General features: G+C 38.1%; 1 protein-coding gene across 1 annotated transcript; it reads right to left on the reverse strand.

The window, feature by feature from the left end:
* Window positions 1–8,675: 8,675 nt before the first annotated feature.
* On the reverse strand, window positions 8,676–21,476 carry LOC126814440 (speriolin). Its single transcript, XM_050539551.2, has 4 exons — window positions 21,207–21,476; window positions 14,287–15,819; window positions 13,848–13,940; window positions 8,676–9,268 (listed from the first exon to the last, which is right to left on the reverse strand). Exons 1-4 carry the CDS (start codon window positions 21,448–21,450, stop codon window positions 8,709–8,711), a joined length of 2,430 nt encoding a protein of 809 aa, XP_050395508.1. The 5' UTR covers window positions 21,451–21,476; the 3' UTR covers window positions 8,676–8,708.

Genomic DNA, 21,476 nt, shown 5'->3' on the forward strand with positions numbered 1-21,476 from the left:
ATCTATTTGATAGCGATGGGTGTATTCTTGTTTTAGACGGGATTTCCATGCATTTTTAATCTTCTCTTTTGCTATGCTTGCAAATTCCTGACTGCTATATTCTAAATTTTCTATTTTCTTTAGTGACAGACCCTCCTCCGCCAGCTTGTCGGCTTGTTCGTTTCCGAGGATATTGACATGAGATGGGATACATGCAAGGATCACCTCTCTCCCACTGTTTTTGATTTTTTGCATGTGGTCCCTGACTTGGTGGATTATAATTTGCCTGGGTTTTTTTTAGAAAGTTTGATTCTATAGATTTAACGCTACTCGGGGAGTCAGGCAGGATTACGGCTTTTTGGTGTGTTTGCGTAGCTAGCCATTCCAGTGCAGTTTTGATGGCCACCAGTTCCGTGGTGTACACAGAACAGTGTTCTGGTAGCCTTTTCCTGATGTTCAGCTTTACTTTGGGTATGTATATGCCGTATCCTGTTGCTCCCTTTGTAGAATCTTTTGACCCATCTGTGAAAATCTTGAGATGGTTACTCCATTTTGAGTCTAATAGTTCCATTGCTAGTGTTCTAGCCTCTATTTGGTTAATGTGTTTGTTTGTGACTTGACGTTGGATCACTTATTGCCAAGATGGCAATTTGAGAGACTTTTACTCGAACCAGATCCGAGTCTCCAGAAAGCAATTGAAATTGCCCTTCATGTTGAAACTGCAATGAGAGAAGCGAAGTCTTTTAACCGTCCTACACATACACCTACAACTTCAACGTGTTCACAAATTGACTTTACAAAGTCGAAATCAAGATTTAAAGGTTGTACTAAACCTATACAGAATTCAAATTATCCGATGTCAAAGAGTAAGCCCGGTCTGCAAAGTGCTACAGATGTGGGTTTGCAGCTCATTTAGCGAATTTTCCACAATGTCCAGGTAAAAACACTGCTGCCTGTGCTAAATGTGGCAGACTAGGACCTTATTCTACAGCGTGTATGCATCCAAGAGTCAATCGAATCCATTCTTCAGGACCACCAGAATCAAGTTCAACTTTTGCAACAGATGATCCGATAAAACTACAAAACAAGCCGTTAAATGCACTGTTAAAATTAACACTGTTGAAATCAACCTTACAGTTGATACAGCTTCCGATGTTTCGTTATTGAATGTTCACTTATTTGATAGATATTTTCTAAGAGACGTTATTCAGTCTTGTTCACATGCAGTTAAGAAGTTACACTTCCCATTCTATCGACATCATTGGTATTTTTAATACATGTGTCGAGTATATGATCATTGTTCAAATTGCATATTTTATGTTGTTGAAAATGGTGCAAGTTTAATCGGTAAAGACATCATTCAGTCACTAGGTATTAATATTGAGGGTAGTACTTTATCTTGTCATTCTACTTCCTTATTTCCACGTACTAATACAAATGATTGTCCATCTACTAATGCAGATATTATTTCACCTTTAGATATTATTAAGAGTGAATGTCCTGAATTATTTAATGATAAGTTAGGTACAGTTAAAGGGTTTACACATACTGTTAAAATTAGACCTGACGTTAAACATGTACAACATAAATTACGCCAGTTACCGTTCGCAGTTCGTGAGGCGGTTTCTGATCGGATCAAGGAATTTGAACGGGCGGATATTATTGAAAAGATCGATGCTTTCGAATGGGTCAGTCAATTGTAGTTGGATATAAAAATTCAGGAGAAATTCGTCTCTGCGTGGATCTTAAGAAACCTAAGGAGTCCATTGTTATTGATAAATACCCACTTCCAAATATAGATGAAATTATTAGTGAAGTGCACGGCGCTACAGTTATTTCACGATTAGACCTTAAATGCACATAAGATGGACGTGGAAACTTTTCGTTACGTGAAGCCTATGCTTACTATTACTCTTCAAAAAAAAGTAGGGGATATTCAGAAACAATACAAAACTGCTGAAATGCACTGCTGTTTTTATTAGAGGTAACCAGTGTATGTTAATAGCAGGCCAATTGCCCACACATGAACATAAACAGTACATATGGGCGGCTTATCTGACGGCCCCATTTCACTCGCAAAGAGATACACCGTCAAAAGTGAAAATGGACGTTTTTGATTTTTGTCTTAATAATGAGTAATTGCTCCACCAATCTTCAGACATTCGTCGTGGCATGCTCCTAATCAACCGTCCAATCACGATTTGGGGCAATCTGACCCACTCCTCTTGCAATGCCACGGCCAATTCTTGCAGTGTTGTCCGTTGACGTCGACGAACGCGTCTCCCGATCAAATTAAACGTAACACACTAAAGCAAAAGATACGCTAAACAGTAAATCTTACGCAATAACCGATAGGAAAGCAAACACGGATAGATAAACCAGCACGCGACAGTTTTCATCAACTCTTCCTTGAAGTGTCAAATTTGACAATGAACCTCTCCCACGCGTATGGCGCTATTGCGTGTTGCATGTGCAGCTCAGTGGTTCAGTTGGATCGATAAGTTCTTCATCTGTGAACACACTCTCAAGCATGTTAAATGTCCATGACTATTTATCATATCGCAACCTGCATAAGTATTTGCATTTCAATATCCCCTACTTTTTTTGAAGAGTATATATCCACTTTACGGCAAGTTCACACCAATCTGAATGAAATTAATTCAGCTATATTCACTCAAAGTCGCAACAATGAACTTCCCGTAAAAACGACTTTGCCAATTATCGAAAACACTCTTAATCCCCTCAGACGCCAGTGACCGAATGCATATTCGGAATATTTATTCCTTAATTACCTATATACAGCCGGCGTGTGTATTCATTAACGCCTGACTGATTCCTTAATACAATACTTAAATAAAACAATTTACTACGAAATAATTTGTTTTGTAATTTAGATTGTTTTATAATGTCCCGCCCTCTCTTCTCACGACAGCGATTTTAATACTGTGTTTAAAGTGACTTTTTGATAGAATACCTCTTCCATCATGTGCAGTCCAAACGATTCGAGATACATTTCCGTCAGAAGAGTATTGTGATTCTAATTTCCCGAGTAACGAGTAAAAAGATGTGGTCACGCAAAGTGTATCATAAAAGTCAAACATGATGATCCGTTATCAGAGTAGCCAACTGTATCTCGTTTTCCTGTAGCCATCGTACGGCGTCTTTCTTTCTGCAAAAATAAAATTCGAAAAAATATCTCAATACAGTACAAATAAATTTTGTTGGTAAATGGAATAACAGATTGAGAATTGTGTATTGGTTATAATATGGCAAGTCTAGTGTCGTTTATATCTGTCATTAATCAATAAATTAAGAATGCTGATTAGGTAATTATCTTTTTTTATGCCGACCAGATCAAAGACATCACTGCAGGTGGAACGTGTGCGTAATACCCCACGAACGAAATAATCGTAGAATCCTACACACGTTAATTGTATAAAATAATTAAGTTTTACTCAGTTGTTTATAATTATTATTTACCCAATAATTATTGCCAACCGATGTTTTTGTAATAAAGTAGCCTCGTATTATTTGTTGATTGGCGTTTAAACAACATTTAATTGACTTGTTAACCTAAAGGCTGATAACAACTAAGTTCTAAATATGGAAAGAACATGCACCCCTGTGCACCCCAAACTGAATATCGACAGGGATTGTTACCTGATTTGGTCAACAAATATGATATATGTTTTATAACAAAGAACCAGCAGCTGCCAGGCAGGATACGCCCACATTTTCGAGAGATGGATAGAGAACAAGCTAAACAGAAAGTGATTTTTCCTACAATCAAGGGCCATAATTCAGGAAATTACAATTCGATATGCACAAAAATCGAAAGGAACCGAGATCTTTGTGTTATAACTTACATTTCAAGTTTCAACAAAATCGGATAAAAATTGTGACCTCTATAGGGTCCACAACCTTGATATACCATATTTTTACGCTATTTGAGAACGAAGGGCGGCCATTTTGTCTGTCAATTTTAGGCCGATTTTCATGAAATTCGAACTCAGCCGTCCTTAGGGTGTAACGGTGATATAATTATACGGTTTTTTAAATCGGATAAAAATTATGACCTCTATAGAGTCCACAAGCTAAAAACGCGATTTTTCGTACAATCAGGGGACATAATTCGGGAAGTTACGGTCCGATATGCGCGAATATCGAAAGGAACCGAGATCTTTGGGTTATAAACTTACATTTCAAGTTTCAACAAAATCGGATAAAAATTGTGACCTCTATAGGGTCCACAACCTTGATATACCATATTTTTTACTCTATTTGAGAACGAATGGCGGCCATTTTGTCTGTCAATTTTCGGCCGATTTTCACGAAATTCGAACGCAGCCATCCTTAGGGTGTAACGGTGATATAATAATACGTTTTTTTTTTAAATCGGATAAAAATTACGACCTCTATAGGGTCCACAAGCTAAAAACGCGATTTTTCGTACAATCAGGGGCCATAATTCAGGAAGTTACGGTCCGATATGCGCGAATATCGAAAGGAACCGAGATCTTTGGGTTATAAACTTATGGCAAGTCTAGTGTCGTTTATATCTGTCATTAATCAATAAATTAAGAATGCTGATTAGGTAATTATCTTTTTTTATGCCGACCAGATCAAAGACATCACTGCAGGTGGAACGTGTGCGTAATACCCCACGAACGAAATAATCGTAGAATCCTACACACGTTAATTGTATAAAATAATTAAGTTTTACTCAGTTGTTTATAATTATTATTTACCCAATAATTATTGCCAACCGATGTTTTTGTAATAAAGTAGCCTCGTATTATTTGTTGATTGGCGTTTAAACAACATATGGACAGGGGCGACGACAATATACGTCCACATGAAAATGTGGGCGTATAAAAATGTGTATGACCAACATGTTCATTAATCTATAGCTTAGTTAAACATGCATTATGCAAGAGCAAAATCTGCTTATTACAAGTCTTTCTTTAGGCCTGAAATGTTATCTAAATTATCAATTAGACATTAATTAACGTATCCAGACCATAATAAAATCTCGATGCCAAGGCTAGAATTCGATGTTGGATAATCGAGACTATGCTGTTTATATTAATGATTTTAGTAATGATGACCAAAATTATGCAAAAATTTCACCCGCTTCTTTCTCGGCTCATAGTGAATCAATTTGACTGAAATTTTCAGCAAATTACCTTTACACTATCTAGTTTTTAACTATTATAGCGAGAACTGCCATCTCTTTATCTTATCTCCCATAATGTATCTTTAACGTATCACCATAACCAGCATATACTTTCTATATTTGTGGTTATGAAGATAGAATCAATAATATGAAAGATAACGCTATTGTTCTAGCCATCATATTTCTACATTCTTGTCTTTAGACCCCATGTCTTGTTATTGTCACCATATTTCATAAACACTTTAAATTTGCGTTTCAGAATTAACTTATACCATAGCTAAAATTTTGACAATGGAGAATAATTAATCAAAACCATAATATTATTTTACATAGATATTTCTAAGAACAAATTCTTGCCTATCATATTACTACAAAAGTGCATATAGTAACCATTGGCTATACGTACATGAAATTTAGATTTTTCGTCTTATGTGGTCTTTATATCGGCCTCGGCCTATCACCAGCTTAATTTAAGTAAAGAGAGCCGAGAGCTTACAGCTTTCATTACGCTTGACGGCTTATTCCGATTCAAACGTGTTTGTTTCGGACTCCTTCAGCACCGACTTTTTTTCAAAAAGTGATGTCTCAGATTTTGAGTAAATTAAACGGTACAATATGTTATCTTGACGATATAATAGTTTATGGTCATACTAAAGCTGAACACGTTGAAAATTTACGCACAGTTTTGTTAAAACATCGTGATTCCGGAATAACTTTAAACGAAAAGTGCGAATTTAATGTTTCCAAACTACACGTACTTGGTCAATCGATGCCGACGGTATTCGTCCAAATCCGGAGCTTGTCCAAGCTATCCGCTAAGCACCCATTCCTTCTACAAAGGACCAATGCCGTTCATTTCTTGGGTAAACGGGATACTATTCTAAATCTGTTCCTAATTTCGCTATGGTAATTCAACCGCTACGGTCTGCTATGCAAGCTGATAAATTTGGTAAATTTGTATGGACACCCGATGCCGACAAAGCGTTTTCAACGATCAAGAATCAAATTCCAGTCCAGTCTTCTCCTTATTCGATCCAGATTTACCTGTCGTCGTTACAACCGATGCCAGCGCGTACGGCTTAGGTGCCGTTCTAGCACAATTAAAAATCGGAGCAGAGGTTCTTGTAGCTTGTGCGTCTATAGGAGTCTTACTCCGGCTGAAAAAAAAACCCACTCAGTCGGGGAACGCGAAGCGCTTGCGTGTGTATGGTCAGTTGAAAAATAGCATACGTATCTGTGGGGTCGAAAGTTCGTATTACGTACGGATCATCGAGCTCTAACAGCTTTATTAGGTACTTCCGGTCCAGGTCACAAGCCAATGCGTATTGCACGGTGGAATACACGGTTACTTCATTACAACTACACAGTTGAGCTCAAACCAGGTTCTCAAAATAAAGTGGCCGACGCGTCAAGTCGTTTACCTTTAATTACCTCAACTCCAGCAATAATCGAAGATTGCGACGCCGTTTGTCACATTACGCTTTCAGCCAGTGATACAGTTATTAAGTCTACAGAACATAAAGAATCAATTTTTAGTGATCCTACGTGTTCTCAGTTAATTTCATAACTTCGCGATAGATGGCCTACTTCAGCCAAAGATACGGTTCATGATTCTAAACAATTTTATACAATACGCGATGAATTATCCGTTCATGATAATATTATATGTATTTCGTGGTAGTCGTGTAATAGTACCTTCAAAATTACAAACGCGATTAATTCAGTTAGCACACACGGACCATCAGGGTATTGTTAAAACTGAGCAGAGATTACGAGATCTCTATTGGCGGCCTAAAATTTTAATGGATTATCATGTGAACGAAAGTATTAAAAATTGCGTTACTTGTCAGTATAACGATAAGTCTGCTACGCGTACAGCGCCTATGCAACCCGTTCAACTTCCAGAAACTGCTTGGGAGAAACTTGGCATTGATTTTGTGGGTTCAGACTATTCTGCTCCTGAACACGAAAGGTTCATGATTACATTAAGTGATTACCAAAGTAAATGGTCAGAAGTTGCTTTTACCCGTAATATTACTACATTTACCACAATTGCCTTCTTCATTAGCATATTTAACCGCGAGGGTTATCCTATGATTCCTAAAGAAATTGTAACCGATAACGGTTCTCAATTTAAATCTCGCGAATTTAGTGAATTTCTGCGTAAAATGGATGTAACACATAGATTTTCATCTAATTATCACCCCAAGGTAACAGTGAAATCGAAAGATTTAACCGAATTTTAAGTGAAGTTATTTAGTCAGCTCGGTTTGAAAACAATAACGTTACTACTGCTGTAACCGAATTTCTTGGTACTTATAGTGAAAAGCGACACACTGCAACCGGTGAATCCCCATCTAACGTATTACACGGACGATATATGCGTACTTTACTTGACATAATTGGGATTACAGAACATCCAACTCCACTTTCCAATTCTGACATAGATCAGCATGTTAAGATCAAACAAGATTCAAGTAAATCTTACACGGATACTCGTAAAGGAGCAACTATTCGAACTTTTAATCCAGGCGATCTTGTAAGAATTAAAAAGCGTTGGTATGTACCTAAGGGCCAAAGTAAATATACGGATCCATTTCGAATTACGTTTAAAGTTGGTCAAAGTACTGTTATAGTTGATAATGGTCAGAAATGGAATGTACGTCATTTATCTCCATTTTATGGTACATTGTAATTATTTTCAAAGAGAGGAGGAAAATGCTATAGATATGTTCTCAAATACAAATATCGATTATGGTTGTAATAATAATAATAATGAACCTAACGTTGTCCATCCAAATAATTTCCATTAATATATAATTAATATATGGAAATGTTGAAAATTACGATTTTATGGTGCAAACATGTGGTATAAAATGTGGCTTTTAAATATATATATAGTTAGGGCCAATACGACATACTCAGTTCTATGGAAGAGGCAAGGGTGTTCGAGGGGGGGATCACGGTGGCTAAGTGGGTAAGACCTGGCTCGCTAGCCTGGAGGTCGGGTGTTCGATCCCTGCATTGGCCGGGAAAGTTCATCCAGATTTTCCGGCGTGGTTCCCCCTTGTCAGTGATGCAGGACGGAGGGCCTGACAAGGACAGCTGTCTAGTCCTTCGGATGATATGAAAAACTGAGGTCCCGTGTAAAAGATCCCTTGGCAGTTGGAGTTCGATATAAGAGTAGGCGATAGTGCCGCTGTCCGGGCAAAATTTCCCTCATAGCACACTGTATGGCGTATGCCCGTCTTCATTAGCCCAGGTTAGGAGCAGAACAGTAGGACGTTAAACCCCATTTCATTTCATTTCATGTTCGAGGGTTGACACTTGAAGACAAAGCGCGCCATTGTATTTAAGAGGGCATGAATATCAAGTTCGGTTGATATCACACTACCACCCTACAGAGATCGGACACGGCTTGGACAGCAAGACGGAAAATTATATATTTAATGTGTTGGGATTTTGATTTATTTGTACAAATAAATACAATTTAATGCAAAGAAATTGAAATAAATGGCATTTCGTTAGTTTTCTATTTCTTTCTCTTGTTTTCTTACCACATAAATATAGACTGGCCATCATCATGGGCTAGAAGTAACAAACTCTCCAGTAGTATCATCATATTGGCTCTCTCTTTTTCACTGGAAGCTAATTTAGTAACAAACATACGTAAAGTGTTTGGATTTTGAAGTCCGAACATCTCCATGGTTTGTCGATCTGGAGGCTGCGTTAGAAGACCGTATCTATTTATCATTTTTAAACTGAACTGACTGTGTTTCTCCAGTATGTAACCAAAAGAAACCAAACTTTTAATGATGTAATCGTATCTAAATTGGTAAGTCACTTTCTTTTTTAGATCGAGTTTACCATCTTTACCTATTGATTCTCTTGTTATCATAGAGGGAATATTAGAAACCGTGTAACCATAGAAACGACGATGTAGTCTTTCTTTTTGACCCTTTACTCGTTTGGCGAATATATAATCAAGTATGCGTCTCTCTAACTGGAAACTTATTTCACCCAGAAGACGATGTGATGGACGGAATGTTGCTGATCTGACAACGGAAGTTCCGCTTGTTTGGGTTTGCCAGCTAGCAGAAGATTGTGCTGAAACTGAAAGAAAAAAAACCAAAACATTATAGTCGTGCAAATATCAATAACACACAGGGCGGATTCTGGTTAGTTTTCTATAGATAGAAGAATCAGTAATCCGGTTTCAACTTTGTTTGGGCGTGGCTTCGGATTTACTTTTAAAGCATAACTTTAGGCGTTTCTAAAATATCTTGAAGCCACAGTTTATCAGTTGATCGCGCCATCTGCACATTAACTAACCCCCAATGATATTTGGGTATATACTATAAAGGTTTGTTTTGCACGAATTCCAGGAGCCACGGTGTCTCAGTGAGTATAACGTTGGCTCGCAAATCTAATTTCAATTAATCTATGTGTAGCCTAATGCTAATAAAATATAGGTACATGTATTAAAAAGAGGGGATCACGGTGGCTAAGTGGGTAAGACGCTGGCTCGCTAGCCTGGAGGTCGGGTGTTCGATCCCTGCGTTGTCCGAGAAAGTTCATCGGGATTTTCATGCGTGGTTCCCCTTGTCAGTGGTGCAGGACGGAGGTCCTGTCAAGAGACAACGTATAGTCGTTCGGGTGGGACGAAAAGCCGAGGTACCGTGTACACATTGGCGTACACGTAAAAGAACCCTTGGCAGTTGGAATTCGATATAACGATATAAGAGTAGGCCATAGCGCCACTGTCCGGGCAAAATTTATCCTATAGCACACTGTATGGCATGGCGTATGCCGGTCTTAATTAGCCCAATCGGAGCAGAACAGTAGGATATTAAACCCCATTTCATTTCATTTGTATTAAGTCATTTTATAAGTCCCACTTTATGATACTGAGCAAGTCAATCTTAAAGACCACATAAGGTGAAAAATCTAAATTGCATGTACGAAAAAGCCAATGATTACTATATCCACTTTACGGCAAGTTCACGCCAACCTGATTAAAATTAATTCGGCTATTAACGTTTAAGAATAAAACATGCCAAAACGCTTTTCAATTTTTCAATTATGACCTTAATCCGGTTGATTGGTTGGTGACGTTACAGGGACTACATTTATACATTATCTATATAATATACAATATAGCACTGTCTATACACACCGCCAGTTGACAAGTGTGTATTGACGGTCCAATTAACATGTGACTGACCTAATCATAATCACCGAATTATCGTTTTGCATTGTTATAGATTAGACATTTGTGATTGGGATATTTTAGAGTGAATTAAGAGTGAATACCGTATCATGCCGTAGATCCATTTAAGGTGCCATTGTTTAAAAAGGCCACGTGACAAATGAAGACGACCTAAGCAATTAGCGCATTTACCAGTAATTTGGATAGCCCCGTAATACTTGATATCCCAACATTTCTATACACAAAGAACAACTTTTGTCGTAACTCCATTTGAAATTCACAGCGAATATGGAATTTTCCGATGACTATGCATAACAATAGATCGCCCTCATTTCTCAGCCAATCAACACCGGGAATCTTATTACCATGTACGATTCCATGCATACTACGGGCGTAGTAACTGAGGTTAAGTTTTGGCGCGAAAATTGCATAGGATTCGTGGACGTGAATATCAAATACACGTGATCATACGTGGAGTTCCTGATGCCGTTTGGTGAGTGATTAAACTGTCAATGTAATTGTAAAATACCTTTATTATAAAGAAGTTAAACGATGTTAGACATTAAAACCTAATCTTATCACAACAGTCTATCCATCGAATAATATATACTCTTCAAAAAAGTAGGGGATATTGAAATGCAAATATCTATGCAGGTTGTGATATAATAAATAGTCTTGGACACTTGACATGCTTTGAGATTATGTTCACAGATGAAGAACGTATCGCCCCAACAAAGCACCTGAGCTGCACGTGCGACACGCAATAGCGCCATACATGTGGGAGGGGTTCATTGCCAAATCTGACACTTCAAGGAAGGGTTGATGAAAACTGCCGCGTGCTGGTTTATCCTATTCATGTTTGCTTTCCTATCGGTTCTTGCATAAGATTTACTGTTTAGCGTATCTTTGCTTTAGTGTGTTACGTTTAATTTGCAATGAGACGTCTACGTGGTATTGGCATGCTTCAAATGGGTTTTACACAGCGAGCAGTAGCGAACATGCGTAATGTGTCACAGTCTGTGATCAGCAGACTCTTGAACCGGTACCAACAAACAAACAATGCTGATTATAGACCTCGTTCAGGTCGTCCTAGAGCCACTTCACAAGCCCAAGATCGATACATTCGTACACAGATCTGCGAAATCGATGACAAACGGCCAATCAGCTTTCTATAAACTTGTGCCAAGTTACAGGAATTCGAGTTACAGCCCAAACAATTAGAAATCGGCTACATGCAGCCCATTTGCATGCGCGACGACCGCGTGTTGTGCCTCCATTAACTCGCCAGCACATGGCAAACAGGCGTCAATGGTGTAGGCAGCGCAGAAATTGGGGTAATCGTCGATGGGCGGGTGTAATGTTCTCAGATGAATCCAGATTTACTCTGGATTTCACGTACAGATTCGGGCTTGGGTCTGTTATGGTGTGGGGAGGAATCACCATGACTGGCAGAACGGATTTGCATATTGTTCAAGGAAGTAAAAATGAAATGAAATGGGGTTTAACGACCTACTGTTTTGCTCCGGACTGGGCTAATGAAGACGGGCATACGCTATACAGTGTGCTATGAGGGAAATTTTGCCCGGACAGCGGCACTACGGCCTACATGTACTCTTATATCGAATTCCAACTGTCAAGGGATCTTTTACGCGCACGCCAATGTGTACACGGGACCTCGGTTTTTCGTCCCATCCGAACGACTAGACAGCTGTCCTTGTCAGGCCCTCCGTCCTGCATCACTGACAAGGGGGAACCACGCCGGAAAATCTGGATGAACTTTCTCGGCCAATGCAGGGATCGAACACCCGACCTCCAGGCTAGCGAGCCAGCGTCTTACCCACTTAGCCACGGTCACTGGTGTATACTACCGTGACCACATCATGGCACCAATAGTTCTGCCCTTTTGCTCAATGTGCAGGTCGACGGTTCATCTTTCAAGGTGATAATGCCCGTGCCCACCGCGCTCGTGTCGTGAATGACTGCCTCCAGCGTCACCATATTGTCTATATGCCTTGTCCAGCCATGAATCCTGACTTTTCCCCTATTAGACGTGGCATTGCAAGAGGAGTGGGTCAGATTGCCCCAAATCGTGATTGGACGGTTGATTAGGAGCATGCAACGACGAATTGCTGAATGTCTGAGGATTGGTGGTGCAATTACTCTTTATTAAGACAAAAATCAAAAACGTCCATTTTCAATTTTGACAGTGTATCTCTTTGCGAGTGAAATGGGGTCGTCAGATAAGCCGCTCATATGAATTGTTTATGTTCATGTGTAGGCAATTGGCCTGTTATTAACATACACTGGTTACCTCTAATAAAAACAGCAGTGCATTTCTGCAGTTCTGTATTATTTCTGAATATCCCCTACTTTTTCTGAAGAGTATATATTCAGATTTCATATCAAGTCAATTAAATGTTGTTTAAACGCCAATCAACAAATAATACGAGGCTACTTTATTACAAAAACATCGGTGAACAAAGCTAATTGATTATTGGGTAAATAATAATTATAAACAACTGATGAGTAAAAACTTAATTATTTTATACAATTAACGTATGTACGATTCTGCGATTAGTTGTGGTATGGAGAAATGTTTGTAGAAAAGTTACCCCGTAACTTTTTTCGTTCGTTCGTGGGATATTACGCACACGTTCCACCTAAATGTCTTTGATCTGGCCGGCGTAAAAAAGATAATTACCTAATTAGCATTCTTAATCCCACATCGAGGTTTAAAATAATTTATAACCCCATGTCTGTGCAATTTTAGTCGGATTGATTAATGACAGATATTAACGACACTACTCTTGTCATATTATTATTAATACACAAATATAGTTAGATGATCCTTCTCTATCTGTTATTCGATTTAGATGGATAACAAAAAAAATTATTTGTACTGTTAATTCTAACGTACATGTATATTGAGTAATTTTTTCTTTCCTGTACTCTTTTACTCGGGGAAATTAGAACCACAATACTCTTCTGGCGGAAATGTATCTCGAATCGTTTGCACTGCATACCAAAAAGTCACTTTAAAACACAGTTTTAAAATCGCTGTCGTGAGAAGAGAGGGCGGGATATTATGAAACAAATGCTAAATTGGATCTTGAATTAAAATAAATAAATTAACAAATTAATTCGTAGTCAATTGTTTTATTTAATTAGGGGATTAAATGTCATGCGTTAATGAATACACACGCTGGCTGTATTAAGGTAATTAAGGAATAAACATTCCGAATATGCATTCGGTCACTGTGACGTCACTGGCGTCTGGTTTTTTTTCGATAATTGACAAAGTCGTTTTTACGGGAGGTCTCTTTTTGCGAATTGAGTGAATATAGCCGAATTAATTTTAATCAGATTGGTGTAAACTTGCCGTAAAGTGGATATAGTAACCATTGGCTATACGTACCGAAAAGTAATGTCGTCCATCTTAGGTGTCCTTTAAGAGAGAGAAAAGGGTTTTTACGAAAGGCTTACCAGAGTCAGTATTTGACGTGTGTCTATTCCTAAAAGACTGTTCTATTTCAAACTGTTCCGGTATAGGGCTAACGCGTGACCTTTTATTTGGCTCTGGAAAGTAAAATATATTAATACGTTTGGGCCCACGTGTTTTGGTGTCGTGGTTTGACAAGTAAAATTGTAGCCCTACATAATAATATGTAAATAAGAAATACAAAACCAAAATCAATGATTCTTCTTTTATAAAGAAAATAAAAAAAGAAGCGATATGATAAATCAATTTTCAGCTGTCGTATGAAAACTAAATAAATGCGGAACTAATGCTTTTGTACTTAGGTCGTACGCCAAGCGGGGTAGTCAAACAGCGACATCGACAGGACTGTCAACGCGAGAACAATTGTATCAGTTGGCTTTGGGATAATCCAATAAAGATAATGAGTGATAATTCAATACCTACCTTTTATAGGCGTGGAATGTGCAGTTGGTGTCCCAAAACCCACACGGAAAGAGTCCTCTTTTCCTGGCTGTATGTCCTGGGTGATTTGAACAGGCTTCTGACTGCACGGATAGGGTGTTGGAACCCTCTCGTCGCCGTCTATTGTTGGTATGAAGGTGGAACTTCCATGTACGGTGGAATTTATCACACTATCTTGGGACGGACCAAACGATAAATCTCCACGGGTCATTGGTCTACCTGTACTGCCAGGGGTGTGGACCTGAGACGGCTGTTTTTGGTCCAAAATAGGCGAGGTTGAAATGTGTCTGGACTCTTTAACTGGTTGCTGATAGATATTAGAAGTATGTAAAGATGATGGAGAGGACGATTGTAGGGCGTTATAATCTAACGTTGAAGGATATCTGCTGTATGACTCCTGATAAAATCCAGATGAGTCAGTTGATGGATTATCTTTTTGTTGTGCCATAGGAGACGTTGGTGACCTGGTCATTGTTTTGATTGCTTGGATTGTTGGCAATTGTGGTGTTGTTTGACTGGAGTTACTAGGTGCCTCAAGTGCCCCCGGAGGATAAGCAAGATTCTGGTTCCTATAATTTAATTGTGTAGGCGAATTTCTATCGTGTGGCAATGTTGAACTCGCATTTGCAGGCTTGTCTATTAGAACACTGGCTATTGGACTGAATCCTTTTGGTGAGCGCTGTTCCTTGGTATAATTAGTCTCGTTTAAACCGATTGGAGAAATACTACGCGTTAAGATTGGGAGTTCATAAGTTGGGGAACGTCTTCTATCGAGCCTTGCAGTGCTGTGTAGGGGTGTAGTGTTTGTCGACGGTGGTCGACCTCCAAGGTATTCATCATAAACACTTCCTTGCGTTGGCGATACTGTTTGTGAGCGCCTGCTTAATGCCGGTACTGTTCCATCAGGTGGTGGGCTCAGGGCTTGTACAGATATGGGCTGATCATGCGGGGTATAATTATCATACACACTCCCTTGCGTCGGCGATGCAACTTGTGGGTGCCTATCAAAAGGTGACGGACTGCGAACTGGTGCAGACGATGGTCTATTTAGAATGCCATCATAGACACTGCCTTGAGTTGGTGACAGAATTTGTGACCGTCGATCTACCGAATGCGATTCTGCATATTGCGAAGGACTGCGAATTGGAGCTGTTGGTAAAAGTGGCGCTATATAATTATCGTAAACACTGCCTTGAGTTGGAGACGTAGCTTGGAAAAAAGTTCTTTTTGAAAAGGGCCCTGAATTTGGTTGATATAGTCCTTTCGGGTTGGCTGCTAAATGTGTAGATTGTAACATGCTGGAAGGTGCATATCTATTGTAAATAGTTTCCTGGGTGGGTGAAACTGATCTGCTTCTTTGTCGAGACCGGTGTGCACTTTTCCGTGATGACGTTGAAAGAGGAGATACTGATGCGTTGTAGAAATCATCGTTATGGTTGGGCCCTACTGGAGATATTGGACGGAATGGGCTGGGAGGTGACTGTAGGTTGTGATGTTGTAGCGCCGAGTTTAATTCTGTAAACATAAAATTTGAAATAAATTAAAAACATCAATAAACAAGAATTGCTGCTGAACGCGTGGCCCCACAAGGCGACTAGCCATTGTCGCGCAGCGATCCATTTCAAATTTCGGGCACTACTTTTCAGCGACAGCCTATAGGTTAGGGAATGGCGATATTTTTTCACCCTTTTAAAACGGCTGCATATTGAGACCAGTAAAGTTACTGATTATGAAAGACGGGTTCAACCTTTGACTAGAAAAGTAGAATTACGCGGATCAATCGGGTATCGGATGTATATTTCTGTCCACGATTTTCGTAATAGAATTCGAGTTACTGCGCTGCGCACTGATGACGTCATTCGGCGTTTTACATCGATCCAATTGCTGGAGCCACCCCTACGCATGATACATTAAAATTTGATTGTTTTTGTTGAAGTGAACATCGAAGTTTGTTTTATTTATCTATAGACCAGAAGCTGGGTCAGATTTTTATAACTTTTTGTTCCACCCATCGGTGTTGTGGCTAAACATATTTTTTAAAAATTCAATAAAGTATCCAAGTTGCCGAAACGAGGTCCCACGCGCGAAATAAAACACCTGCTAACAGATATCCAAATTATTACTTAATTTAGGATTTCATTTTGTCGAGGATTCAGCGATGACAAATGGCAAATAACTGCTGACCGACTTATTAGTCAATGAAATCACTGCAATTTCCAGAATGGCGTCCTTTACGGAAAAGACAAATTTGAGAACTGAGAAAATGAAGTTAGTGTTTAATGCATTTAGATCAAAAACTACAGGAAACGTATTTGAGTTTCACTGATAAAACTGAGATAAAGTGGTTTCGTACGTCAAAGAGTGATCTTTGAAGGTAAACAAAACATCTCCTTTTTGATTGTTTTTCTAGGTTTTATTTCGTCGTAAAGTTACCCAAGAAAGTCTGGATGATTTTTTATTAAGCACTGACAGTTAAAGACTCAAGAGAGAGGGAGAGGAGAGAGATATGGGGTTTAACGTCCACTCGACACAAACTAGGTCATTTCAGGACTAACATGGTTCAATTTTATAGCAGTGGAAGGAAACCGGAGGATCCGGAGAAAACCCACGAGATTGGACAGGCGACCCTACACCTTGTCTCGTTCAACTGGGGAATCGAAACCGCGCCATTTGACTTGACTCAATGGCAGACCTTATGATACAACGCGTACACCATTCGGCCATCCACCCCCGTCCCGGCTGTGAAATAGATGTATAAAAGTATTTTGAATTAATTGCTTTACATATAAAGTTGTTCTAGGTTTTATTTCGTCAAAAAGTTACCCAAGAAAGTCTGGATGATGTTTTATTAAGCACTGACAGTTAAACAGTTAACTGATGTATAAAAGTATTTTCAATTCATTGCTTTACACATGTAAACTACCGGTGAAAAATTATTGTAAGCATGTTTACATCATGTTCATGTAAGTACGGTGGCTGATAAGGGACATGAAAAATAATATAATTTGTTTTTTTTAATATTCACCCAAGTCAATTTTAATATAATTTGTTTTTTATAATTTTCACCCAAGTCAATTTTAATATAATTTGTTTTTTATAATTTTCACCCAAGTCAATTTTAATTTTCACCCAAGTCAAGTTTAATATAATTTGTTTTTTATAATTTTCACCCAAGTCAATTTTAATATAATTTGATTTTTATAATTTTCACCCAAGAATTTCCACCCAGCGCGTGACGTCATCTCAATTAGCCTCGTTTCCAAAACACTAATGACCTAGTTTGTGTCGAGTGGACGTTAAACTCGACACTCTCTCTCTCTCTCTCTCTCTTTCTCAAAGTTTGCGTACGAGGGGCGACCATTTTGTCCGGCAGTTTCGATCAGATTTTCAGAAAATTCGAACTCAATCATCATTAGGGCGTAACGGTGATATATTCAAACTTTTTTTTTTAATCGGATACAAAATTGTGACCTCTAGTGGGACCACAAGCTAAAAACGAGATTTTTCGTACAATCAAGGGTCGTAATTCAGAAAGTTAAGATCCGATAAGCGCGAATATCGAAAGAAACCAGATGATAATTGTGACCTCTAGAGTGTCCACACGCTAAAAAAAAGTGACTTTTCGTACAATCAGGGGCCATAATTCATGAAGTTTCAATCCGATACATGCCAATATCGAAAGGAACCTAGATCTTTTGTGGATAAAGCTATATTTCAAGTCTCGTCAAAATCGGATAAGAATTGTGACCTGTATAGTGTCCACAAACAAATTATGGATGGAGGTCAGGATTTTATTCGGCCGAATGGGTGGACACACTAGCCGAATGCTTCGCCCGATTCAACCTGTCGATTGCATCACCTTTCACGTCACATGATTAAACATGGCGGCGTCTATGTTTTCAATCTATCACCTGATTTCTCGATATGAGTGGTGATTGGCTAATGAATTCTATATTCGACCGAATGCTTCGGCGAAGCGGACACACCAGGCGAATATAATTCGGCCGAATATATCAAACCTGTTTGATTCGGGACACACTAGGCGAATTTCGACGCCGATTGATTCGGCCGAATCATTCGGCTAGTGTGTCCACCGCTTAAGATAAAACATAATACATTACAATGGAAACGAGGCTAAATGAGATGACGTCACGCGATGGGTGGAAATTCTTGGGTGAAAATTATAAAAATCAAATTATATTAAAATTGACTTGGGTGAAAATTATAAAAAAAAAAATTATATTAAAATTGACTTGGGTGAAAATTATAAAAAACAAATTATATCCATTTACACTAAATAGGAAATAATTTTTACCTAGAAATACGTCAAACGTCTTTATTTATTTTTCTAATACATAAAAAAAAATGTTTTAGAATTTAATTTGTCGGAGGAAAAAAGTTAATATTTGTGGCTAATTAAGTCGCATCGATGTCATCTTTATCAGTGATTGTCGCAGCCTAGCGAATATTGACTGCGGATCAGTGTGGTTCGATTCCCGTGTCGGCCGAGATAGTTGCTCTGGAGTTTTCAGCGTGGTTTTCTCTTGTCACATGTAGCCTACACGTTGACAGTTGGAATTCGGCAAAATTTCTCCACTCATAGTACACGACATAGCGTATGTCCGTCTTCATTATTTGGTGCAAAAAAAATATTCACTGCTGATCAGAGTGTTAACAATGGCGGCTAAACATGGCCATTCTTTTAAAAATTTTAAAAGGAAAGACCGTTACTATCCCGAGTCAAAATTCGCACAATCGCACAAAATTCGGAGCATCCATTTATATATATATATTCTGAAAGTTAACTAAACAAGCTTTCTAAATATTATTAGTAAAAGTTGGCACAGTCATATTAAAGAGGTGCGCTCTCAACCTAAGCATAACCAATTTTTAAGAATATTTTAAAAGGAAAGAAGACTGTTAATAACCCGAGTCAAAATTCTGACCATCGTACAAAATTCTGAGCATCCAACTAAGAATATTCTGAAAGGTAATTAAATAAGCCTTCCAAATATTATTAGTAAAAGCTGGCACAATCATATTTATTGGGCGCGCTCTCAACCCGAACACTTGCCAATGTTTCAATATTCCAGTTGGATGCTCAGAATTTTGTACGATGATCCGAATTTGAACTTAAATGTTCAGGTTGAGAGCACGCCCCTTTAATATGATTGTGCCAACTTTTACTAATAATATTTGGAAAGCTTATTTAATTACCTTTCAAAATATATTAATTGGATCATCAGAATTTTGTACGATGGACCGAATTTTCACTCCGGATATTGACGGTCTTTCCTGTTAAAATATTCTTAAAAATTGGCTATGTTTAGGATGAGAGCGCACCTCTTTAATAATGATTGTGTCAACTTTTACTAATACTACTTGGAAAGCTTACTTAATTATCCTCAAGAACATATGTAGTTGGATTGTCAAAATTTTGTACGATGGTCCGAATTTTGACTGGGAATCTTACCGGTCTTTCACTTTATGATGAGGGTGCACCCCTTTAATATGATTATGAATAATATTTGGAAAGCTTATTGTTTTACCTTTCAGATGTAGTAAGATGCTAAGAATTTTGTACGATAATCTGAAATTACACCTTAATTCTGAGCTAAAGGAATAGCTTAATATTGTAGGAGTGTACGATTTCTACTTTCATTTTATACATGTAAGGTTGAATTTTATTGGTTGATAAATATAGATGAGTTTGGGCGATTCTGTTCTTTATTCTGAATGGGTTGCCAACGAAAAGGTTGCCAGCTTGATCGGTCGAATCTGCCGCTAGGCGAAATGGGTTGGCAATTTTGTGTTCGGTTTCCGTTGCTGACCCGGAGCCTTATTCACGAAAACTAAGGATGTCATTATTTCATTGGTTGATAGTTCAAGTACAAATGTTGGCTCTTGGCCCATGAGGGGGTAGCATTTTTAAAATATATTAGTTTTATTTTTTTGTGAATAAGGCCCCTGGGCTTACTACATGTAATTTGAATTAGGTTCCGATTTACTGTTTAAAGGACAATATTGGTGTCAATCATTATCACATTCACATATGTGATAGAATGGTTAAATATAATTTTATCACAGCTGAGATCATTGCCACGATATATGAATAATGAAGGTTTCAACAAACGGAAGTGACGAACGCAAAAGGAGAACACGAATTATCCTTCTATATAACTGGCTGAAGTTACGAGTGATAACAGATACACGGGCGAATTTCTTCTCACTAATAATTTCTTCGAAGACCAAAAGTTGTTGTGTCAGACTGTGAGAGAATATGTGTCAATTCAAATAAGAAATTGACTGTCATTAGATAAGAGAAAACGAAAAAAAGTCCGTGCATTACCATGATTTTATGAAGTATGGAATGAATAAAAACAAGGGAATGTACGGACTATTTCTATTTTTTTTCGTGTTTTCTTATATGACATTCAATTACTTTTTTAAAATGTCAGATATCTTCTCACAGTCTCACATAACAACTTTTGGTCTTCGAAGAAATTATTAGTAAGCAGAAATTCGCCCATGTATCTGTTATCACTCGTCACTTCAGTCAGATATTATAGAAGGATAACTCGTGTTTCCCTTTTGCGTTCGTCACTTCCGTTTGTTGAACCCTTCATTACTCATCTATCGTAGCAATGATCTCTGTGATAAAATAATATTTGTAACTTGTTTAACCAGTTCTATCACATATGTGATAATGACTGAAAAAACAATATTATCCTTTAACCTAATCTAAAGATGTGTTGAACCAAAATTTATTTAGAAAGTGCATTAATAAGATATCATTTTTTAAACTTATGACATATTTTCTCTCACTATAATTCCAGTTTTGAGTTCAAAACAGTGATTAGATCTAAAAAGTTATGTACAAAGAAATACGAAGATTAGCCTACCCCAAAATTTATGTTTGAATTTTTCATCGCACCAGGCAATGACAGAAGATATAAGATTTGCTGTTTCTAATTCCGAATTGTCTCTCATAAGTCGCAGGCACTTCCATAATTCAACATTTTCTTTTTTGAGACGATGGTTTTCTCCCATTATGGTGGCTTCATTTCGTTGTTGGTGCGAATTTGTCGTCGAACTACCTGCGAAATCGTAAATAGGTAGATACGAAGGTTGATCATCTTGTGACATTATACCATGATTGATATTAGATTAAT

Source organism: Patella vulgata, chromosome 3 (assembly GCF_932274485.2).
Source record: "Patella vulgata chromosome 3, xgPatVulg1.2, whole genome shotgun sequence".
NCBI classification, from domain to species: Eukaryota; Metazoa; Mollusca; class Gastropoda; family Patellidae; genus Patella; species Patella vulgata.

Excerpts from the sequence above, each read along its gene's own strand:
- LOC126814440 (XM_050539551.2), bottom strand. The coding sequence starts at position 21,450 with ATGTCACAAGATGATCAACCTTCGTATCTACCTATTTACGATTTCGCA. Across the intron at positions 13,941-14,286 it reads ACATTCCACGCCTATAAAAG|AGCCAAATAAAAGGTCACGC; the intron begins GTAGGTATTGAA and ends TTTACTTTCCAG. Across the intron at positions 9,269-13,847 it reads CACGTCAAATACTGACTCTG|TTTCAGCACAATCTTCTGCT; the intron begins GTAAGCCTTTCG and ends TTTTTCTTTCAG.